This window comes from Bubalus kerabau, chromosome 15 (genome assembly GCF_029407905.1).
Source record: "Bubalus kerabau isolate K-KA32 ecotype Philippines breed swamp buffalo chromosome 15, PCC_UOA_SB_1v2, whole genome shotgun sequence".
Lineage (NCBI taxonomy): Eukaryota > Metazoa > Chordata > Mammalia > Artiodactyla > Bovidae > Bubalus > Bubalus kerabau.
The window spans coordinates 27,454,297-27,472,833 of NC_073638.1; the positions used below are offsets into that span (position 1 = coordinate 27,454,297).

The 18,537-nt window shown below is 50.1% G+C and overlaps 1 protein-coding gene across 6 annotated transcripts in view; it reads right to left on the minus strand.

Moving 5' to 3' along the window:
• Positions 1-633: 633 nt before the first annotated feature.
• SIK3 (SIK family kinase 3) overlaps positions 634-18,537 on the minus strand; it is a 263,967-nt gene continuing 246,063 nt past the window's right edge. For 4 of the 6 annotated variants that reach the window (XM_055548185.1, XM_055548184.1, XM_055548188.1 and 1 more), the window contains 10 exons: positions 17,542-17,692; positions 16,672-16,797; positions 16,319-16,404; positions 15,779-15,888; positions 14,434-14,773; positions 12,791-13,668; positions 3,846-4,009; positions 2,820-2,952; positions 1,565-1,735; positions 634-852 (listed from right to left, as the gene is read on the minus strand). In XM_055548185.1, the coding sequence (XP_055404160.1) occupies positions 1,578-1,735; positions 2,820-2,952; positions 3,846-4,009; positions 12,791-13,668; positions 14,434-14,773; positions 15,779-15,888; positions 16,319-16,404; positions 16,672-16,797; positions 17,542-17,692 (2,146 nt within the window). In that variant the 3' untranslated portion in view covers positions 634-852; positions 1,565-1,577. The remainder of the gene's footprint in view (positions 853-1,564; positions 1,736-2,819; positions 2,953-3,845; positions 4,010-12,790; positions 13,669-14,433; positions 14,774-15,778; positions 15,889-16,318; positions 16,405-16,671; positions 16,798-17,541; positions 17,693-18,537) is intronic. The other 2 variants (XM_055548187.1, XM_055548186.1) reach the window with 1 other exon arrangement.

Sequence of the window (18,537 nt, forward strand, 5' to 3'; positions counted from 1 at the left end):
GTTATAGCACAATATAACATGAGAAGGGAAGGGGACACACACAGTACCACTGTTGGGTGTTCAGTCCACGGGCAGAACCAGCAGGATGATAAAGGCAACCAACTTTCTGAGTTACAAGAGGGGAGCGGAGTTACACACCAAAGAGACATTCCAATTGGCAACCCATCAGCGCCAGGCCACTCTCAGCCTCCATGCTGACATTCTCGTGTGGTTTTGGCTTGGCCAGACATGTTTGTCAGTGGATCCCAGCAGAAAAGACCTCTCCAGGTTCCAGGCTTGGAGTGTCTCTTTTTGCTCTCCAAGGGCCAAAGGCTGCTGCCCCTTCCCTCTTGTCTCTTTCTCCGGCCACTACATTCCAGAGTATGTTGCCCTCCAGCTTTTGCTTCTGCGTAAAAGCAGTTCAGGCACTGAAGGGCACTCTGCAGACAGGCTGGGGAGGGAATGGCTCTGGGCCCTGGCCACCATACGCTAACTGCTTTGCTCTTCTGTCTTAAAAGGGAAAGAAAAGAAATAAGAAAGAAAATCACCTCCCAAAGAAAACATACCTAAAACCAAAAACAACCAAAAATAACCCAAACCAAAAACCAAACCAAACCATCAACTCAAATACACCAAATACACTTTCACAAAAGGTGGCAAACATGGATTTCCTGTTTATTTCCTTGGTGACTTGGTCATACAGGCGAACATGGCAAACCCCCCTCAGAACCCAAAAGAACAGCACACTGATGAGCCAAATGGGAGGAAGGGGGCCGACACTCTGGTGGAGGGAGAACAACGGCAATTTGGCGCAATGCTGCTAGATACTGTTGGTTTAAAATCAACCTTTTCATTCCCGCACTGTACAGAAACCTGCAACAGAGCAGACACAGAGAATTAGTTTGAAAAGACAAAGACTCAAATATTCCATTGAAAACTTTCAAAAAAATGGTTCACTTTACCTCAGATATTTTAGGAGGATTTGCTGTACGGAGGCTCTAATACAGATTTGCCAGATGGCTTAACTTTCATCGAGTCTTTTCTGTCAATGAATTTTCAAAGACAGAACTGATACTACCTGTTGTGTATGTTTAGGCATTACTCCTGCAAAATCGGCCAGTTGACCTGTTTTCTACTGCTGGCCTCTGATCACAAATTTCTGGTATATTTTTCCACTTGCAGCACAGCCTTAGAAAAGATCTGGCTAGACATGTATTCTTGCTGAATTTCATCCTTTAGGACTGAGTTCAAGAACCACCTCCTTTTCCATTACTGTGGCCAGAAGTCCTGTCTGTCCTCCGAAGCTCACTTACTCTTTGAAGGCTATGGCACTGATAACGTGCCTTATCCTCAACAGTTCGACCAAGGGACCATGGCCAGTATTTCTTCTATATGCCCCCATCTACCCCTCAAACAATTAGCATGGTGCTTAATGAAGGAGCAGAAAGATGCAAAAACCTTGGCTGGAGGAGTGGTGTTGTTAAGGTCATTGGCTCAAAGTTCATGTGGAAGGCATCTCCTGATGGGATCAGGAGCTGACACTGAGCCAAAGGGCTGGTTTGGCTCCGGTCAGGGTGATACTCACTTTCCATCTTTTGCTACACGCCTGCCTGTTCCATGCTGAAGGAGACCTCGGGGTGCTTATAGCTGAGCAGTATGTCTGTGATGCACGTGGATGGGTAGCAAGAGGAGTTTAAATGCTGGCTGCCGTCTGTCAGGTCTGGGTGCTCCTGACCTCCAAGACTCTCCCCGCATTCTGCAAGACCAGAGAAAACTTGGGAGGTTTGCAGGGAGCTTGGGTGGGCGGTGGGCAAGAGGTAGACAGAGGAAGAGAGAAGTCTGAAACTTCTGCAGCCCCGAGTTCTAGTTCAGAGCAGGCCCTCAGTTTGGTTAGCAACCATGGCTGGGGACCAGGCTTCTTCCTGTTGCCCCCACTGTCCATTTCCCCCTCTTCTTTACTGTCTCCCATTGTCAGGCTGTCAGCTCCTGTGGTGTGGGATAAGACAGCCTCGTGCTGGCAGACTCTGACACCTGGGCACACTCTATGCTCAGGGCATGGGCCTAAGCACTTTAAACTCCCAAGCACAGGCTTCCCAGGTGGTGCTAGTGGTAAAGAACCTGCTTGCCAGTGCAGCAGACGTAAGAGACACGGGTTCGATCCCTGGTCAGTAAGATCCCCTGGAGAAGGAAACGGCAACCTGCTGCAGTATTCTTGCCTGGAGAATCTCATGGACAAAGGAGCCTGGTGGGCTATACAGTCCATAGGGTCGCAAAGAGTCAGACATGACTGAATGACTGGGCATGCATGCAGGAAGCTAGCAACTGCTCCCAGCACAATCGAGGACATGGGCTCTATTGTTTCTGTCACTTTACAGAGGGGGATCTCGGGGGTCAGAAAGGTTAAGTGCCTTAACCTGTGGAGCCAGTACAGAGCAGTCAGGATTAACTGCAGATCCATCCACTCCCGGGTCTGTGCTTTTATCAGCTAAGATCCCCTCCCTCTACTGGTTCTAACGGGAGGCAGACATTAGGACACGGTGCCTTCTCCTCAGAACCAGAACAAGAGTAACTGAAGGAGCATCTGAACATGCATTACAGACAGAACAGTAACGGTCCTGTGCTCAGTCAGGAGCGGGGCTCCTCCGTGCTCTCACACTCAGTGCAAGAGAACTGGGGAAAGGCGGTGTCCAGAAGCCCACAGGGACGCTGTGGCTTCCCATGGACTCTTCCTACAAGAGGGGAGTGGTCACTGGTGAAGAGGGAAGGGGGTTTTCTAAATACTGCAGCAGGTTGCAGTATTTAGAAACTTCTTTGGGGTGCCCATGCATAATGCCCCTTACCCTCGTTTTCCCCGTCCTGGAACTGCTGGCTCCCCATGAGCGATGACTGACTGAGAACTGCATCTGACATCCGGGCAGAACTAAGTGCTTTCCCCGCCACGAGACTCATGCCAGGCAAGTTGTCCAGCTGCACCTGCAGAAAACAATTATTAAAAGAAGTAAAGAGATCCGAAAACGTGCCTTAAGAGACCGCTGTGCCCTTCAAAGGAGCCCAGGCAGAGGGCGGCCTCAAGCACCGTCCCAAGCACTGCTCCCCAGGCCCCCTTCCTCTGCAGGGCTATCCAAAGGGGGATGCTGTGGGGGGAGCCAAGGCTGGGGCGGGGGTGCGGGTGGGGAGGGAGGGGCACAGGGAGTCTCAGCTGGCGCCCCTGACGTCTACATGGCGTTCCAGCACCAGGTTTCTGACCTGGCTCAAGGCCATGAGGAGTCTCTTAGGGCAGCAGTGTCCAGCAGCACTCTGTTCAAGGACAGGGATGTTCTCTGTCTGCCCCGTCCAAATCGAAAGCCGCTAGCCACAAGTGGCTACTGAGCCCTGGAATGTGACTAGTCTGACTAAAGAACTGGGTTTTGCATTTTATTCTGTTTTAATTACATTTAAAATTGAAAGGTCACATGTGGCTGGTTGTGGCTGTATTTGTGCCGCCGAAGAGTCTGCCCTAAGGCAACAAAGCTCTGCCAAGCGGACTAGCTCCCTTGAAGTCTGAATAAATTCAAGGCAGCTGCCAGAGTAATAACTGAGAGTCTGAAGGCGCATCTGCTGGGGCCTGAGTTTCAACTGTCTGGGGAGAAGTTCAATAACTAAGACTACAGGAAATGGATGCTCTTGATCCTCAGCTTCAAACGTGGAGCTCGGCGTCAGCAGAGATTCTCCTGGAATTTCAGGCTTGTTACAGTGATTCAGAGACATGCTCCCTGAGTGCTCAGGGGCGCTGGACTCTGATTGAGGAGAACAAGAGACACCACCCCACATTCCTAAGTTCTGCTTTCAAAGACCCCGCTTCCAAGAAGCAGGAGGGGCCGACGTACATAAGCATCGTCGCTGTTCTGGATGGTGTGATGTCTCTGGAGGGTGCGGGGCCTCTGGTGCTCGCTGACTGAGGGGTGAGCGGGGTACCCAAGTCCATTGTGATCTGGCAGCTCCATCGCTTGCCCAGGAGAACTTCTATCCATGCAGTTCCCTAGGACGGACTCTGAGGAGACAGAGCAAAATAGGGCCAGTCAGCAGACCTAGCACTTCTCTCAGTCCACTCTCACCAAAGAAGCATCTTGCAAGGCACAGTGGGCCAGGGTGAGGACCACCACTGGCGGACCACTCTCGACCAATCCTCAGCTGGCTGGTGACGCTCGGAGGAGCTTGGACCAGCCTGACAACTCTCATCCTTCCCGGGCCTCTCTCTGCAGGGATCATTCCCTTATGAGAAAAAAATCCATGTATTAGTGGTTGGCTGAACCTTGTCTTTTCTCTTCATTTCTCTGTTGATTTGACAGTGCTATGTTCCCAAACCTAGATGCACAGGAGAATCATTCTTGGACCTTCAGGACCTCCAGCCTGGGAGAATAGCTTCCACCCTGTGGACGCCTCTCTCTCTTCCCTTGGCTTCCCCTCCATACCCTGCCCAGTCCTCTCCTCTCCTCCTCCGACTCCAACCCCAACTCCTTTCAAGGGTCTTCCTCTCTTTACCTCTATCCTTGACCTTCTCATTCTCCCCACACTTACTTTGGCAATATCATCTATTTTCATGGCTTCAACTACACTGCTTCTATGTAAAGAATTACTAAATGCTCTTTTAAGCTCCAGATCCAAAATTCTAACTATTTACTAGATATCTTTCCCTGGATGGCTGAACAACATCAAACACTTCACAGGTTCAATTCTGAACTCACCAGCTGCCCCACAACCAACACCTCCTTTCCTAATCTTCTGAGTATGAGTTCATGGAGTCCCTGCTGATTCCTTACTCCTGGTTCCACATCACCTGAAGTCTGAAGAATCTGCCTCTCCAGTGTTGGTCACTTTAATCTCTTTCTTTCCAGTCTCATTGCTTTCACGCAAGTTTGGTTACCTCCTGCCTGGATCACTATAATAGGCTCCTAATCATTCCTCTTCCACGGCCCTACAAAGATGAACCTTTCTATAGTGGAGCCCAAACCCCTCATTTTCCCTGGCCCAGCCTCTCTTCCAATAAGCATCCCACACAACTCACCCCTACATTCTAAGCTCTGGTCAAAGGGGACCACTCACGATTCAGTGCATTTGCTTTCACCTTTCTCTCTCCCTGGAAATGCTTAATCTTCTACTTCCATTCCTGCCAGTTCTAATCAATGTATCCTTGTAGGTCCATCTCAAATGTTATCATTTTTATGAAACTTTCCCTTTCAAACAGAAATAAATCATTCTTTCCTTTCATCGTCAGAAGACTTTACTAGACTCCGATTATGTAACATCATTCCTGGCACCATCTTCAATGCTGTGTTTGTGTTAATGTTTCATATTAAACTGTAAATTCTTTGAGGACAAGAATTATTACATGCATGTTTATGAGCCTTCAGTATTCCAGAACACTGTCCGATACCAGTGTTTAGTAATATTCTGATATCAATAAACACTCTCTTAATATAGGTCAGTCACCTGTCAGAGTCACGATGGTCAAGAAGACAAGGATGGTCAAGAGTACCAAGGCCACACCAAGGTTGACAGGGTCCTCCTGTTGGCACGACTGGCTCCAGTCCTTACGAGTCTAGCACTTGAACATGTGTTTTCTTTGGTTGGTTGGTTTTTCTGGGTTAAAGTTCCCTGGCAACCACCGGGCTTATCTCACAATGAATGGTACCTTGGTGAGACCAAGTTTTTAAACAAATTTTAATGGGAAACACAGTCCTAACGCTAACTGCACCAACCCAGTATCTATGTGAATCATGAAAATAACACAGGCTGCGTGAGTGATGTGTAAAGTATTTCAGGTCTCTATATTCAAATGGTCTCCTTAACCATCACGGTGAGGCCAGGGCTTAGGGGCTGGGGTGGGACAGGAAGGGAGGGGAACGAAATGACATGCACCTTGCCGGTAATGCAATGGAGAGGAATGGGAGCTTCCAAATGACCAAGAGGAAGGCGAGTGAGACTAAGCTGCTCTGTGGGATGAGGTCACCCACCCGCCAACCAGCCCGATCCCCGTCAGTGGGCACAGTGCGCGTGCTGGCTGCAGGTCCAAATGAAGGCCACGGGCAGGGAGTGGTGCAAGGCTGCCTCTGGGTGATATGTAGGCTAAATCTCCCTCCCTACCATCTCTCTCTGTGAAATGTGTTTTTATTCCTGAGAAGGGGGTTTCTCCACATCTGAACACCCACCCTCCTTTTGGCCCTGGCTGTGGGAAGGTCCCATGGATTCCGTCCTCGCCTGCCCTCTTCACAGCCTTCAGGTCTGATGTGCACTGAGACAGATGGAGCCCTTCTTGACAAATCTCACGACATGCCTTCCTGACTCCCCCGCCTGGAGCTCAGAAGCCCCAGGCCTGGATCCTGGCTTCACCAGAATTCCTGGGCGAGTTACCTGACTTTACTGGATCTCACTCTCTTCATCTGCCAACAGGACTCACTCCACAGGCCTGTGGAGTGCTTACTTGAGTCTGGTCCTCTGTAAGAGCTCAGTAAAGACTGGTATTATTTATACTCATTTCAGAGATGTTATTTCTGAGAGGATGGGGCACAATGAACCAGTTGACAAAAACAAACAAGAAGATGATTTTATCACAGAATCCTACTTTGAGAATTATGGGGCTAGTTTACCACAGGTAAGTGAACAAGTCAGCCACTGAAAATTTAATTTCCAGAAAAGAAGCCTCTGGTTTAGGAGATATAAATACGAGTTCAAAACTAGATGAAAGGGAGTTCCCTGGTGGTTCAGTGTTTAAGACTTGGCGCTCTGGGGCTCGGGTTCAATCCCTGGTCAGGGAACTAAGATCCTGCAAGCCTCATGGCCGTGTGTGTACTCAGTCACTCAGTCCTGTGCAACTCTTTGTGACCCCATGGACTGTAGCCACAAGGCTCCTCTGTCCATGGGATTTTCAGGCAAGAAAACTGGAATGGGTTGCCACTTCCTCCTCCAGGGGATCTTCCTGACCCAGGGATTGAAGCCAGGTTTCCTGCACTGGTGGGTGGATTCTTTACCACTGAGCCACCTGGGAAGCCACATAGCATAGCCAAAAATAAACTTAGACGAAAAAGAAGCATATTAATAGGGGTTGGGCAGCAAACCAGGGGTCTTTCTATTCAAATTTCAATATAATTCACAGGTCAAAGATCAGGAAGGGCTGGCACCCTTGGCTTGGCAGATATACTTGGAAGGGGAAGAATGCGAGGCAAGGGGGTATAAAGAGAAGAACATAAGACTAAGAATTCAGGGGATTTGAAGCCAGGTTCCAGCTCCATCACAGTGTATGAACTTGGACAAGTCATTTAACCTAACCTCAATTTCCCTATGTGAAAAATGAGGGTTGTTCGGGGGCTCAAGAGACAACAGGTGTCAAAGGGCTTTTCATAAATTGGAAAGGACTACACAAGCAAAGTAATTATTTTTAGTAAGAATGCTGAGTTTAGAGGGCCCTTGTGGTGATGGACAGGGAGGCCTGGCGTGCTGTGATTCATGGGGTTGCAAAGAGTTGGACACAACTGAGCGACTGAACTGTGACTCTATAGAGGAGATCCACTGACCAGTTTGGCAAGGGAGGCACTGTGTGTTAAACAGACTAACCCGTTGAGCAAGGAACAGGAAATTGAGGCTCAAATCTTTGGCATTCTTTATGCCAATTCAGTAGCTGAAGGAACTGTCAAGCTCACCAAAGGATGCAGAAAGAGGATGCCAAGAGCAGGATTCTCAGCTATTTACCTAGGCAAAGCTGAGAAAGTACAGAGGAGGCGAAGACCATCTGATCAGGCAAGAGGAAAAAATACACAGACGGACACAAGGCACGCCGCCCGCCCACCCAGGGAACCGTGGGGCCGCGTGCACCACTCTCTGTGGGATCTGTCAGTGTTGACTCGTCCTTACTCATTTACTGGGTCTTAAGAGAAAATGAGAGAAGCGCATGTGTGCATATCCCTCTCAAAGGTTCTGGAGGGTGAGCCCTCCCAATCTGGCACCATTTGACCCCTCTATGGGGCCTGAAGTCCTCCAGGGCTGCTGAAGCTGAGCAGGCTCAGGGAAAACGTGGTCTTCTCTGTGAGTTCAAGCTGGTAATCTCACTGCATAAACTGTTATGCTATCATATTTATTTTCAAAGTTAAAAAAAAAAATCAAGTGTATGTAATAACTTTCATAGGGGGAGATAAACCTATTTCTACTCCTGGGGAACAGAAAGGGAGATTACAGGCAGCATGGGGCATGTCTAGCCCTGACCTTCTACATATTTCAAACAGACCTCTGGCAGGCTGTCGGCTCAGCTCTCTGGCAGAGCCTGGCCCCACACTGATTGGTGGCAAGTGGCCATAAAATCAGCAACTATGGCCATTGATAGGACGGCATTTAATTCTCCTTGACTAACGTCAGCAATCCCTGATAAGCTACCCTTAAGAAGTTTTGGAAGGATGACACTCGCTCTGCTGCTTGTAATTACACGTTTGCAGCATTCATTGCGCAGTGCTTCATGTTAAGGCTGATTATGAGCTTGTCTACCCCCATCTCCCCAGCATAAGCTCCCTGAGGGCAGGTTCTCTAGCTTTTCATCCCTGCCTTCCCCACTGGACCTAAAATACAGTCTTATGTGACCTAATCATTCAATAAATTTTGTTGAATTTGCTCTGTCATAGAAGCAACAGATGGAATGTTTGGGGGCTAGTGTGTAATTACACAGATAGAGAGGTATCATTAGAGAAAGCAAGAGGCATTCCCACCACCCACAAAGATAAACAAGGACGAGCTGCCCCCACGTGCCTGCAGGGTGGTAGGGGGAGAGCATCACAACCCTTTCTTGGCAAAAGTAATGGCAAATTATCTGATGATTCTTTGTTGATGTCAAACTGCAAGTTCTCAAGTTCTTAAGAGTAGAAGCATCTCAGGTTAGGGCTTCCCAGGTGGCTCAGTGGTAAAGAACCCGTGTGCCAATGCAGGAGATGTGGGTTTGATCCCTGAGTTGGGATGATCCCCTAGAGGAGAAAATGGCAACCCACTCCAGTATTTCTGCCTGGGAAATCCAATGGACAGAGGAGCCTGGTGGGCTACAGTTCTTGGGGTCGCAGAGAGTTGGACACAATCGAGGGACTAAACAACAACAACAACATGTCAGGTTAAAGCGGGGAGAGACTGTGGAGTCCGGTTTCTCCTGTAAAAGGGATCATAAAACATATGCCCAGGGTGGTTGTGAAAAATAAATGAGTAACTGACTGGAGGGCACCAAGCCCGGAACAGACGTACTACAAACACCTTCTTGGAGCAGGCACCTAGCCAGCATCCCTCACTACACAGATGAAGACGGGGGGAGGGGTTATGTGCCAGTGGGGTCACAGAGCAAGCTCCTGTGCTTAAGGTAAGGACAATGGGGGATGCCTCAGTATAGGAAGTAGTTTAAAGCATGCAGACATACATTCCTGGAGGGTTTCTAACTCTGGAGCAGCTTTGGGCTTCCCTAGGCCATTTTTTCTCTATTGCATTATCTAACTGTACTGGATCCTAAACCCATGTGGTAATCAACTGGGGGCTTTATTCATTAAAGATAATTGTATATATGGTTCCAAAAGTCTAAAACAGAAGTGGAAAGAGGTTAGAAAGAGGCAAGGTAATAGTATTCAAGAAAAGGCGTAAGCTAAGTTAAACAGTGAACTAGGCAGACACAGGAAGGGTTATCTCTAGCACATACTGGCACGGGGGACAGGAGGTAAGATTATGGCCTCTAGGAAAGGTCTTATCAAAGGTCGGGTAAAGGAGATCTAAGAAAAAGGAGGATTTGGGGGCAAGCAAACCTGATCGTGGTAGTGGAGAATCCACCTGCAGTGCAGGAGACCCCAGTTTGATCTCTGGGTCAGGAAGATCCCCTGGAGGAGGGAAAGGCTACCCACTCCAGTATTTTGCCTGGAGAATCCCATGGACAGAGGAGCCTGGGGGGCTACAGTCCTGGGGTCGCCAAGAGTCAGACATGACAGTGTGACTAAGACTTTCAAACCTGATCATGAGGCAACAAGAACAGGGTATTTTTGAGCTGAAACCTTTAGGGGTGTATTTACAGCTGGATTCTTCCAGAAACCTAAAGAGAAAGAGACGCATGCAGAGAAGAGTGGTGGCGATGGCGGTGGGTCTAAGAAGGCAGGGAGAAGGGAGAGGGAGAAGAGATCGCAGGCACTGAGCTTGGGGAACGGTAGGAGGGATCTGTCAAGAGACTCCTGACTCATGTGTTGGTCTGAAGTGAACTGATTTAAAGCTGCTGGATCCAGATCAGACTCTGGGTTTCAGGAAACCTTTGCCTTTAGCTTCTAATTTCTTCATGTAGACTGCACTTCAAGGAAGGCAGCTTGTCTCCCCCTAAAACATTCCTGAGACACTCTCACCCATGGCCTTTCCTCATGCTTCTCCCCTAAATCCAAACAGCAAAATCCTCTTCATCCACCAAGTCTGTGCGTGGTCAGTCGCTCAGACATGTTTGACTCTGAGACCCCATGGACTGAAGCTCGCCAGGCTTCTCTGTCCATGGGAATTCTCCAGGCAAGAATATTGGAAAGGGTTACAAGCCCTTCTCCAGGGGATCTTCCCGACCCAGGGACTGAACCTGCATTTCCTTAGTCTCCTGCATTGGCAGGTGAATTCTTTACCACTGGGCCACCTGAGAAGTCACCAAGACCTTACTCAAATGTCACCCACTGTGGGAAACCTGGCTCTGCTCTGAAAGAGAACCAGTCTCCCCTGGCTCTGGTGCTCCCACAGCACCTGAACTTGCCACGTTCTGCCTTCCTTTAGGCACTAAACAGACCTGCAAGCCGGCCAGAAGGGGTGGGGTTCCTCTGACAGTCGGAGGACACGAGCACATTCAAGCCTCCTGGTCTCTGTATATAGTTGTCACAGAGGAGGGAAAAGTGAAAGGAACTGAGAGAGAATCATTTTTGAAGAAAAATATTTCAAAAGGTTATTTTCACATACGGCAACGCAGGGTGAAGGGGTGGAGAGTGTGCACTGTTTGCTCACTTGCTCCTTCCTGGAGTCTTGCACACGCGGTGTGTGCTCAGGACACGTCTGCTGGAGTGGAGTGAGCAGCTCTCGGGTTCAGTGCCACTTCCTAGCTGTGGACCTTGGGGGTGAATTACTTAATCTGTGCCTCAGTTGTCTCACTGGTAAAATGGGGATGGGAAGAGCTGTGAGGATGAGGCGAATTTACGTGTGACCAGCCTCTGGTGTGTGGCATGTGAAATGCGCTAGGGACATGTTAGCTCGCCTCCTTTTCCGATGAAAGCTGTCGTTCACACAGGAAGCTTTCCCAGCATCCCTGATGCCGTCAAACTGCCTCTGCTAGAACACTCCCAGCCACAGAAAGCTCCCAGTCTGCTCAGCAGCCTCTTCTGGAAAGTTCTTGCAAAGGCTTCCCTGGGGGTTGAAAGCTGCTGCAACTTTCATCCTGGTCTTGGCTTTGCCTCATAATATGAATCCAGAGAAATCTAATCCTTTTCCATATGACAAGTGTGATGGCTCTTCTGAGTTTTCCCCCCAAGCCTAAACATCCCCAAGTCTGTCAGCCAATCCACCTATGACTTGGTCCCAAAACCTCCCCCTAGCCTACGTCAACTCAAAAATCCAGCAACCGCAGGTGGACACAATACGTCTGACCGGTGCAGACCTCAAACTGGATGGTACCCATCTGCTCAAAAGCCCAGGACCTAACGGGGTTTATGGAACTGCATCCCTATTGGCGCTCAATGAGCACAAGCTGACGGCGCCACGCCCTCTTCACATAAACGGACTCAGGCTCGGGTCTCCATCCTGCCCTGTGCCTGGGGACCCGGCTGCCCCAGGAGCTGAGTCTGGTGTACTGACTTTAAAGTGCAGGGCAGGACAGGCTTCAAGAAGGGAGTGTGGGCAAAGTGCCCAGTTTCAGGGTTGAATATTTTATGGAGAAACTTGCTTTCAAGATCTGTGATGACGGGATGGATGTCAGTCCAGATTCTGGGTAGGGTGAATGCCATGACACTAATGAAAGGCCGCTTCTGAGCGTAACTCACTGACAGTGACGCCAACCTCCTTCCAAAGGAAAATGAGTGCCCTCGTTAATTATCCAGTGATGCTAAATGACACAGCATGGCGTCCCTTGTGATGCTGTAACATCCTGTACTTAACTTATTAACGAAGTGATCAGAATAATAATACCTCAAATTGTTTAAATCATACATTCAGATGATCAAGTATGCCTCTCTCCCCGTGTCACACACACAAACATTATGTATCAACATAAACACATATGTGTATGTTTTAATCTTCATAAATACTCTGCAAAGGACTGTTATTCCTCCTGCCGTTTTTCACGGATGGGGAAATAAGAACCTGAGGGTTAAGTGACAAGGTCACTGCACTCATAACAGAGGCAAGTCCAGGACCGAGGGACCCTGACTTACTCCAAAACTGTTTACGCTAAACCCTGTTTCCCTAGCACTGGCTGACTTTTTTCTATCACAGAGGTTAAAGCTAGCTATTTTGATGACAGATGAGCAATTCTGGATTCTAAGGAACCACAGTCTGAATATGGGAAAACAAGGAATACATCTTGCTGACCATCATCTGTGTGTTCATTTTCTATCACTCTCTTTTAATTCTGAAAACAGATTCCCTTCCCCATCAGATACCCATTTCCTACGTGCTTCTCCCCTAAAAGGTCCTGCAGGTCTTCTCAGGAATTCTTTCTCTCTTAGCAACCCAGAGTACCAGCTGAAAAAGGTAAACACTGCTGAGTTCACTGAACGAGGGCAGGCTGGCCCAGAGATCGACCCTGCAGGGCTCTTACCTCGGCTGGACACCTTATTTCTAGTGAAGGCGGCAGCCGGCTGTCGGTACGGATGGATCCCCAACTCCTGTGCGTGATTCACGGTTCCCAGGAGAGATTCAGGGTCCCCGGGGCCGCCTGTACTCAAGAGCAGGGGGCTGTCATGGCAACCTTTGGTCAATGTGTTCCCGCTCTTCCTGTCTGGGAAGCCGTCCTTGGCCCCCTCGCAGGAGCACTCCTCCTCCATGCTCTCTGAGTGCACGAGCGCCGCCTGGGGAGCGTAACCGTGGGTCGGGGTCGGGGAGGAGACCTGCGAGATACATTCTTGCGCCCTGATCTGCAGAAGGTGCTGGGGGCTGGTGTGGTGGTGGTGGTAAGAGTCAGCGTTCTGATACGGCAAAGCCTGGCGCTCCGTCATGCTCTGTCCCCCAAGGCCAGGAGCCAGACTCCCGGCGTCCCCCTGGTTCATGTGCCGGAACAGCTCTTGGTATTCCTGCTGCTGCTGCTGCTGCCGCTGCCGCTGCTGCCTTTTGATGAGCTGTGCAAACTCCGCCGGGGGCAGCCGCATGTCCGAGTGGCCGGTGAGTGAGTGCCGGGGGGAGAGCAGTCCCTGGAGGATGTGGGGCACCTGCTGGTGTCGCGTGTAGTCTGGCGGCGTGGGGGACAGCAGGGCCTGCTGCAGTGCCGATGTGGTATAGTGCGGTGGCTGCTGATGTGCACTGGGAGGGAAGGTGGGGAACTGGTCAAGCGGAGGGACTTTCAGGGCGTGGGTGGGAGGTAACCCCGCTCCTGGTGAGGGGTTGTAGCTGCTGGGGGAACCCCGGGACTGGTCCGAAAACAGGTGGGGGTGTAAATGCGCCTGGTCGTAGTTAGCAGGGGAGAACCGATTCACGTTCAAGCTGCAGACACAAAAGGGAGTGAGTACCAGGCATCCGTGTGACAACTGTGTAAACCCCGGGGACGGCTGCCACTCCTCCTCAGCAGCGCCTCTGCTGGTACAGAGAGCCGCGGGCCCAGGGAGGACGGCGGTGCAGGCAGTACCCCCACCACACCCTCGCGCCTGAGGGTAGCAACATCACTTGAATTAAGATGTGCCCATCTCTTAGACTATGAGTGACGGAAAGAAACAATCCTAGAAGAACAGACGAGGGTAACTGAAATTTTTACCTACTCCTCTAACTGGCCCTCTTCTTCTTTGCAGACCTATAGTAAGGTGGTAGTGGTGTTTAGTCGCTAAGTCGTGTCTGACTTTTTTGTGACCCTATGGACTATAGGCCACCAGGCTCCTCTGTCCATGGGACTCCCCAGGCAATAGTACTGGAGTGGGTTGCTGTTTCCTCCTCCAGGCAATCTTCCTGACCCGAGATCAAACCCACATCTCTTATATCTCCTGCATTGGCAAGCAGGTTCTTTATCACTGCACCACCTGGGAAGCCTATATAGTAAGGTAGCTGCATCACTATCCGCCTGCGTCTCACTAGCATTTTGATCTTGAGTCAGCATATAGGTTTCAAGTCCATCCCAAGCCCACTGCCTCACTTTTAGTCAGGCTGAAATGAGCACAGCCCAGTCAGAGCCCTTCTGTTCTCCTCTCCTCCTACTAAGGGGCTTCCTCCCACCTGGGTCCCCCAGAGAGACGGCCGGGAGACTCCAGGCAGCCTCACCTGTGGGCCTCCGCACTGTCGGCGCTCAGCTGCTTGGACAAGGGCCGGTGCCCATAGCTGAGGGCGGCCATCAGGCTGGTCCGGAGCTGCATCTGAACCTGACTGGTGTTGGGGCTGATGGAGACACCCCGGCCTGCAGAGGCGGCAGCGGCCCCAGGCATGCTGCTGAGCATGTCGACAGGCTCCTGGACTTGGATGGTCACCTGCTGTGACTGGGGAGGCTGCTGTATGCCCAGGCAGGTCAGTGCCACGTTGGGAGGAGGAGAACAGTTCTCAGGCTGCTGCTGGAAGATGGCACTGCGGGAGGGGAAGCCTTGAAACTGGGAGGAAGATGTAGCACCTGGGGAGAAAGGAGCCCCAGAGTGACCACATGCCCGGATTACCTGCGGCCAGAAGTCATAGGAGCCACTGAGGACGCTCAACTTGCATACCACCCAGAGCAGGGCTCCTCCAACTCCAGGGCATGGAAGGTTCCTCTGGGGGATTCGTGAAGACACACACTCCTGGGCCCAACCCTCAGAACGCTGACTCAGTAAGTAAGGACGGGGCTCTAAGAATTTGCAATTCCAAGAAATTGCCCGTTGATTACTCTCTGAGTAGCTCTCATTCAAGGCAATGCTTCTCAAACTCTAATGCACGTATGAAGGGCCTGGGGATCTTGCTAAAACAGATTCTGATTCAGCAGGTCTGCGATAGGATCTGAGATTTGATTTTTCCTGCTGATGTTGCTGGTCAGGGACCCTACTCTGAGTAAGAAGGGCTTTGAGACCAACTCAGGCTCTTCAGGGGATCTAGACTGGGTGGTGCTACTTAAGAGATTCTCAGTTTTCCGAACGCTAACCCCTCAGAGTGTTGGCCTCTGAAGGACTGTATAAATTAGGGCCTGCTCATCTTTGCCTCCATCTGAACACCCACAAGAGAGGAGCCATGTGCCCAGAGGACCACCAAACTCAGGAGTGACAAGAGGGAAGGTTCTGGTAGTAGCCCATTCGTTTGGTACAGTTGGAGGGGACTTTATGAAAACATCAATACCAGTCAACCATTATTGAGAACTATATTGTTCCAGAGGCTATTCTAAGTATTATACCTAACATACATATCTCATAGTATTATTATCCCTGTCTTACACTTGAGAAAGCAGAGATGCCCGGAAGTTAAGTAGTTTACCTGAGATCTCACAGCTAAGGAGCTGGTTGCAGCAGGAGCCAAGCCAAGGCAGCCTGGCACTAGAACCACCCCCTTATACAGCATGTTGCTCCGTCACCCCAACCAGTGGCTTGAGGCAATCAAGACGAAGCCTCACTTCTCCTGTGGCTCACGGTTCGGAGAAAACCTCTCCACTCACCGTGAGACTGCATCATGGCGCTGCTCATGGGGGGAGGGCTGTTACTGGGCTGTCTGAAGAGATGGTTGTTGGGGTGGTTGGGAGGTGGGCTGGAAGGCTGAATCCTTAACCTTCAAAAACAACAGAACCAGATGAGTAAATACACTTCCTGAGGTGACAATATAACCTTGAAGTTAGTTTCAGCCATTTGATACCCACAGGCAGAAACTCCATTTTTAGTTTTCATAAGCTTTCAGGCTAGACACACACACACAGGCCACCCACCACAGTCTACTGAAAGACTGTTTGCATCTTATTTTCCCAGACGTCACAAGGAGGCAGGGGTCACTGCATCTGGCCTCCTGTATTAGGTGTCAGATTACATGGTTCATGGGGATAAGAAAATGATGTGGCACAGGAAGTCAGGATTTTAGGAAGCTGCTGAAATTTAAATTGGTCTTCCTGCCTTTCAGATGGGTTTTTCCAAGATGAATGCTATAGTCAGTCATGTCTCCCATGTGAGTTAGGCCAACAGCTTAGGCAAAGAACATGTTTCATTACCTCTGGAGCTGGTGGGTGAGGAGGGCGGGCTGATTTTCACATGCAGCCTGAAGAGGTGGAGAAGGTTGAGGAGGACAGATAGAGTCCTAAAATACATGCGGGAAAGGAGAAAAAAATACTCGTGAGCTTGAAGACTAACCAGAGGTGTTCTCGGGAAGGGAAGAGACTATCTGTGACTGAGATTTATGCTCCCGTCGTTCATCAAAAGGCTTGATTACCTTGACTCAAACATGGCAACCACACAAATAACTCAACTCCACTCTGCCCTGAGTGATCTCCTCCAGCACTGACAGGCCCATCGGCCTGAGAGCAAACTCCAGACAAGTTGGAGAAAGTGGAGAGGGAAGGCCTACTTGAATCTGCTGCTGGAGAATTTGGTGGTGCTGCTCCTGCTGGTATAACATATGCTGCTGCTGGGTCTTCTCCAGGGTTCTTTCATCAATCTGCCCCCCGTACATCTTCTGCAGCTGCTCACACTCCTGAAGGGAAAGCAGTTCATACAGAGGGGATACAGCCAGGCCTACCCCATGCAGTGCCGTCAGCAGACGCAGAGCTGCCCTGGGTCTCAAGGGCAGAAGGAACCCACAGAGAAGAACTGTGTCCTTGATGAACAACTAACCCCTTTAGGTGGGCATTTGTGTACTAAATATATTCACGCTCTGTGCCGGCTGCATGAAGGGAAAAACACCAAGATGGCCTGGGTACGAGCGAAGGTTCCAGTGTGAAATCGGTGTACAAAGCACATGCCACTCGAAGCTTGGTCGTCAGGAAGGCAGAAAGGAAACCGGCCCTTTATAGAAGCCTGGAGGTACACTTCCTTCCTCTGGGAGCACCATTCCATACCAGCTGGAGAGTATGCCAGGTGGTAAGAACACAGAGCAGGCTCTAACAAGACCCAGTGCCCATAAGTCATGAGGGGAACGCCAGGGTTGCTTCAAAAGACATTTCTGGGTGCTTCCCACTGAAACCCAAGCCCAGAAATTCCTCTCTAAGGAACCACAGAGACAGGAGGAAATTTAGTCCCTTCTTGGGGAAAGCTGGACGTAAGCAGAAGGAAGGAAAGCGTGTAAGGGACTATCTGCTTTGGCACCTCTAAAACTGCAGTGCTGCTGTGAGGGGGCAGAAAGCTTAACACCCGTGTCCTCCTGCAACACCGGTCTGTTACCCATGCTGGTCTCTGCTACCCATGCTTCTCCAGAGGTGCCTGCCGTCTCTAACATTACCTGCTGCAACTGTTTGATGCTGCTGTTGTTGCCCATTTTTTCCAGGTGAGCTTTGAAGGCCTGGATGCTTGCAGCCCCATCTGAGAACCGGCGCACAGGGGAGAAACGCTCCGTAGGGAGGTGCAGGGTGTTGGAGTCCTTGTAGGTGGAGCTGAATATATGGGAAGAGAAGGTTAGGGGCTAGGACTGAGGGGTTTTGACCAAATCACCTAGGGACGCTGTTCCAGATGAACACAAAGCTGCTGGCTACACGCGCAGCCTGGCATATTATGCCATTTCCATGCCATCTCCAGAGGCCAGTCGTTTCCCTAGCCTGCCTTCCCTTTAGAGGCCTCCAAGTGACCATCTTCCATTGCCACTTACCTTGAGTTGGCTTAATGTCCAAGCCTGGGAAGGTCCTGGGATCAGATACATCCAGTTCTTACAAATACACTGGGTCAGAGAGAGAGGAGCTTCACAGTAGCCCTCAAGCCCAGCTGTACAGGAACTCCTCCTTTTACAGTCATGTCTCTATCTACTGCCTTTACAAACCTAGAACAAACCTACCCGTGTGACCTAAAGTTTTCCCTGAGTAGTAACCTCTGTATGACCGACCAGAGGGAAACTACAGTCAACTTTGGGGTCAAAGGTCTGGCCTGGAATTCATAGGTTTTTTATGCTAGAAAACACAAGGTGGAGCTTAAAGTGGGGAAACTGGGGGTCTCTGATCCCCAGATGGAGACAGCCCATCCTTAAGAAACGTGGGCCTGAAGATCCTGCACATACCTGGTCAACGCAAATAAGGTTATCTGCTGTGAGAGGTAACTTCTCAGAGCAGTGCACCCTCCCAACCTGCTAATGAAAGAGGAATCGTGTGGATTACCTTCAAAATGACCCCCACTGCTCAATAAGAACAAAGCCAGCGTCTTACAGAAAGAAAGAACGAGCTATCAATAAGGAATGCCTAAGACAACATGAGAGTTAGAAGCTAAGACCTATACTTGTTACGTAATCAGA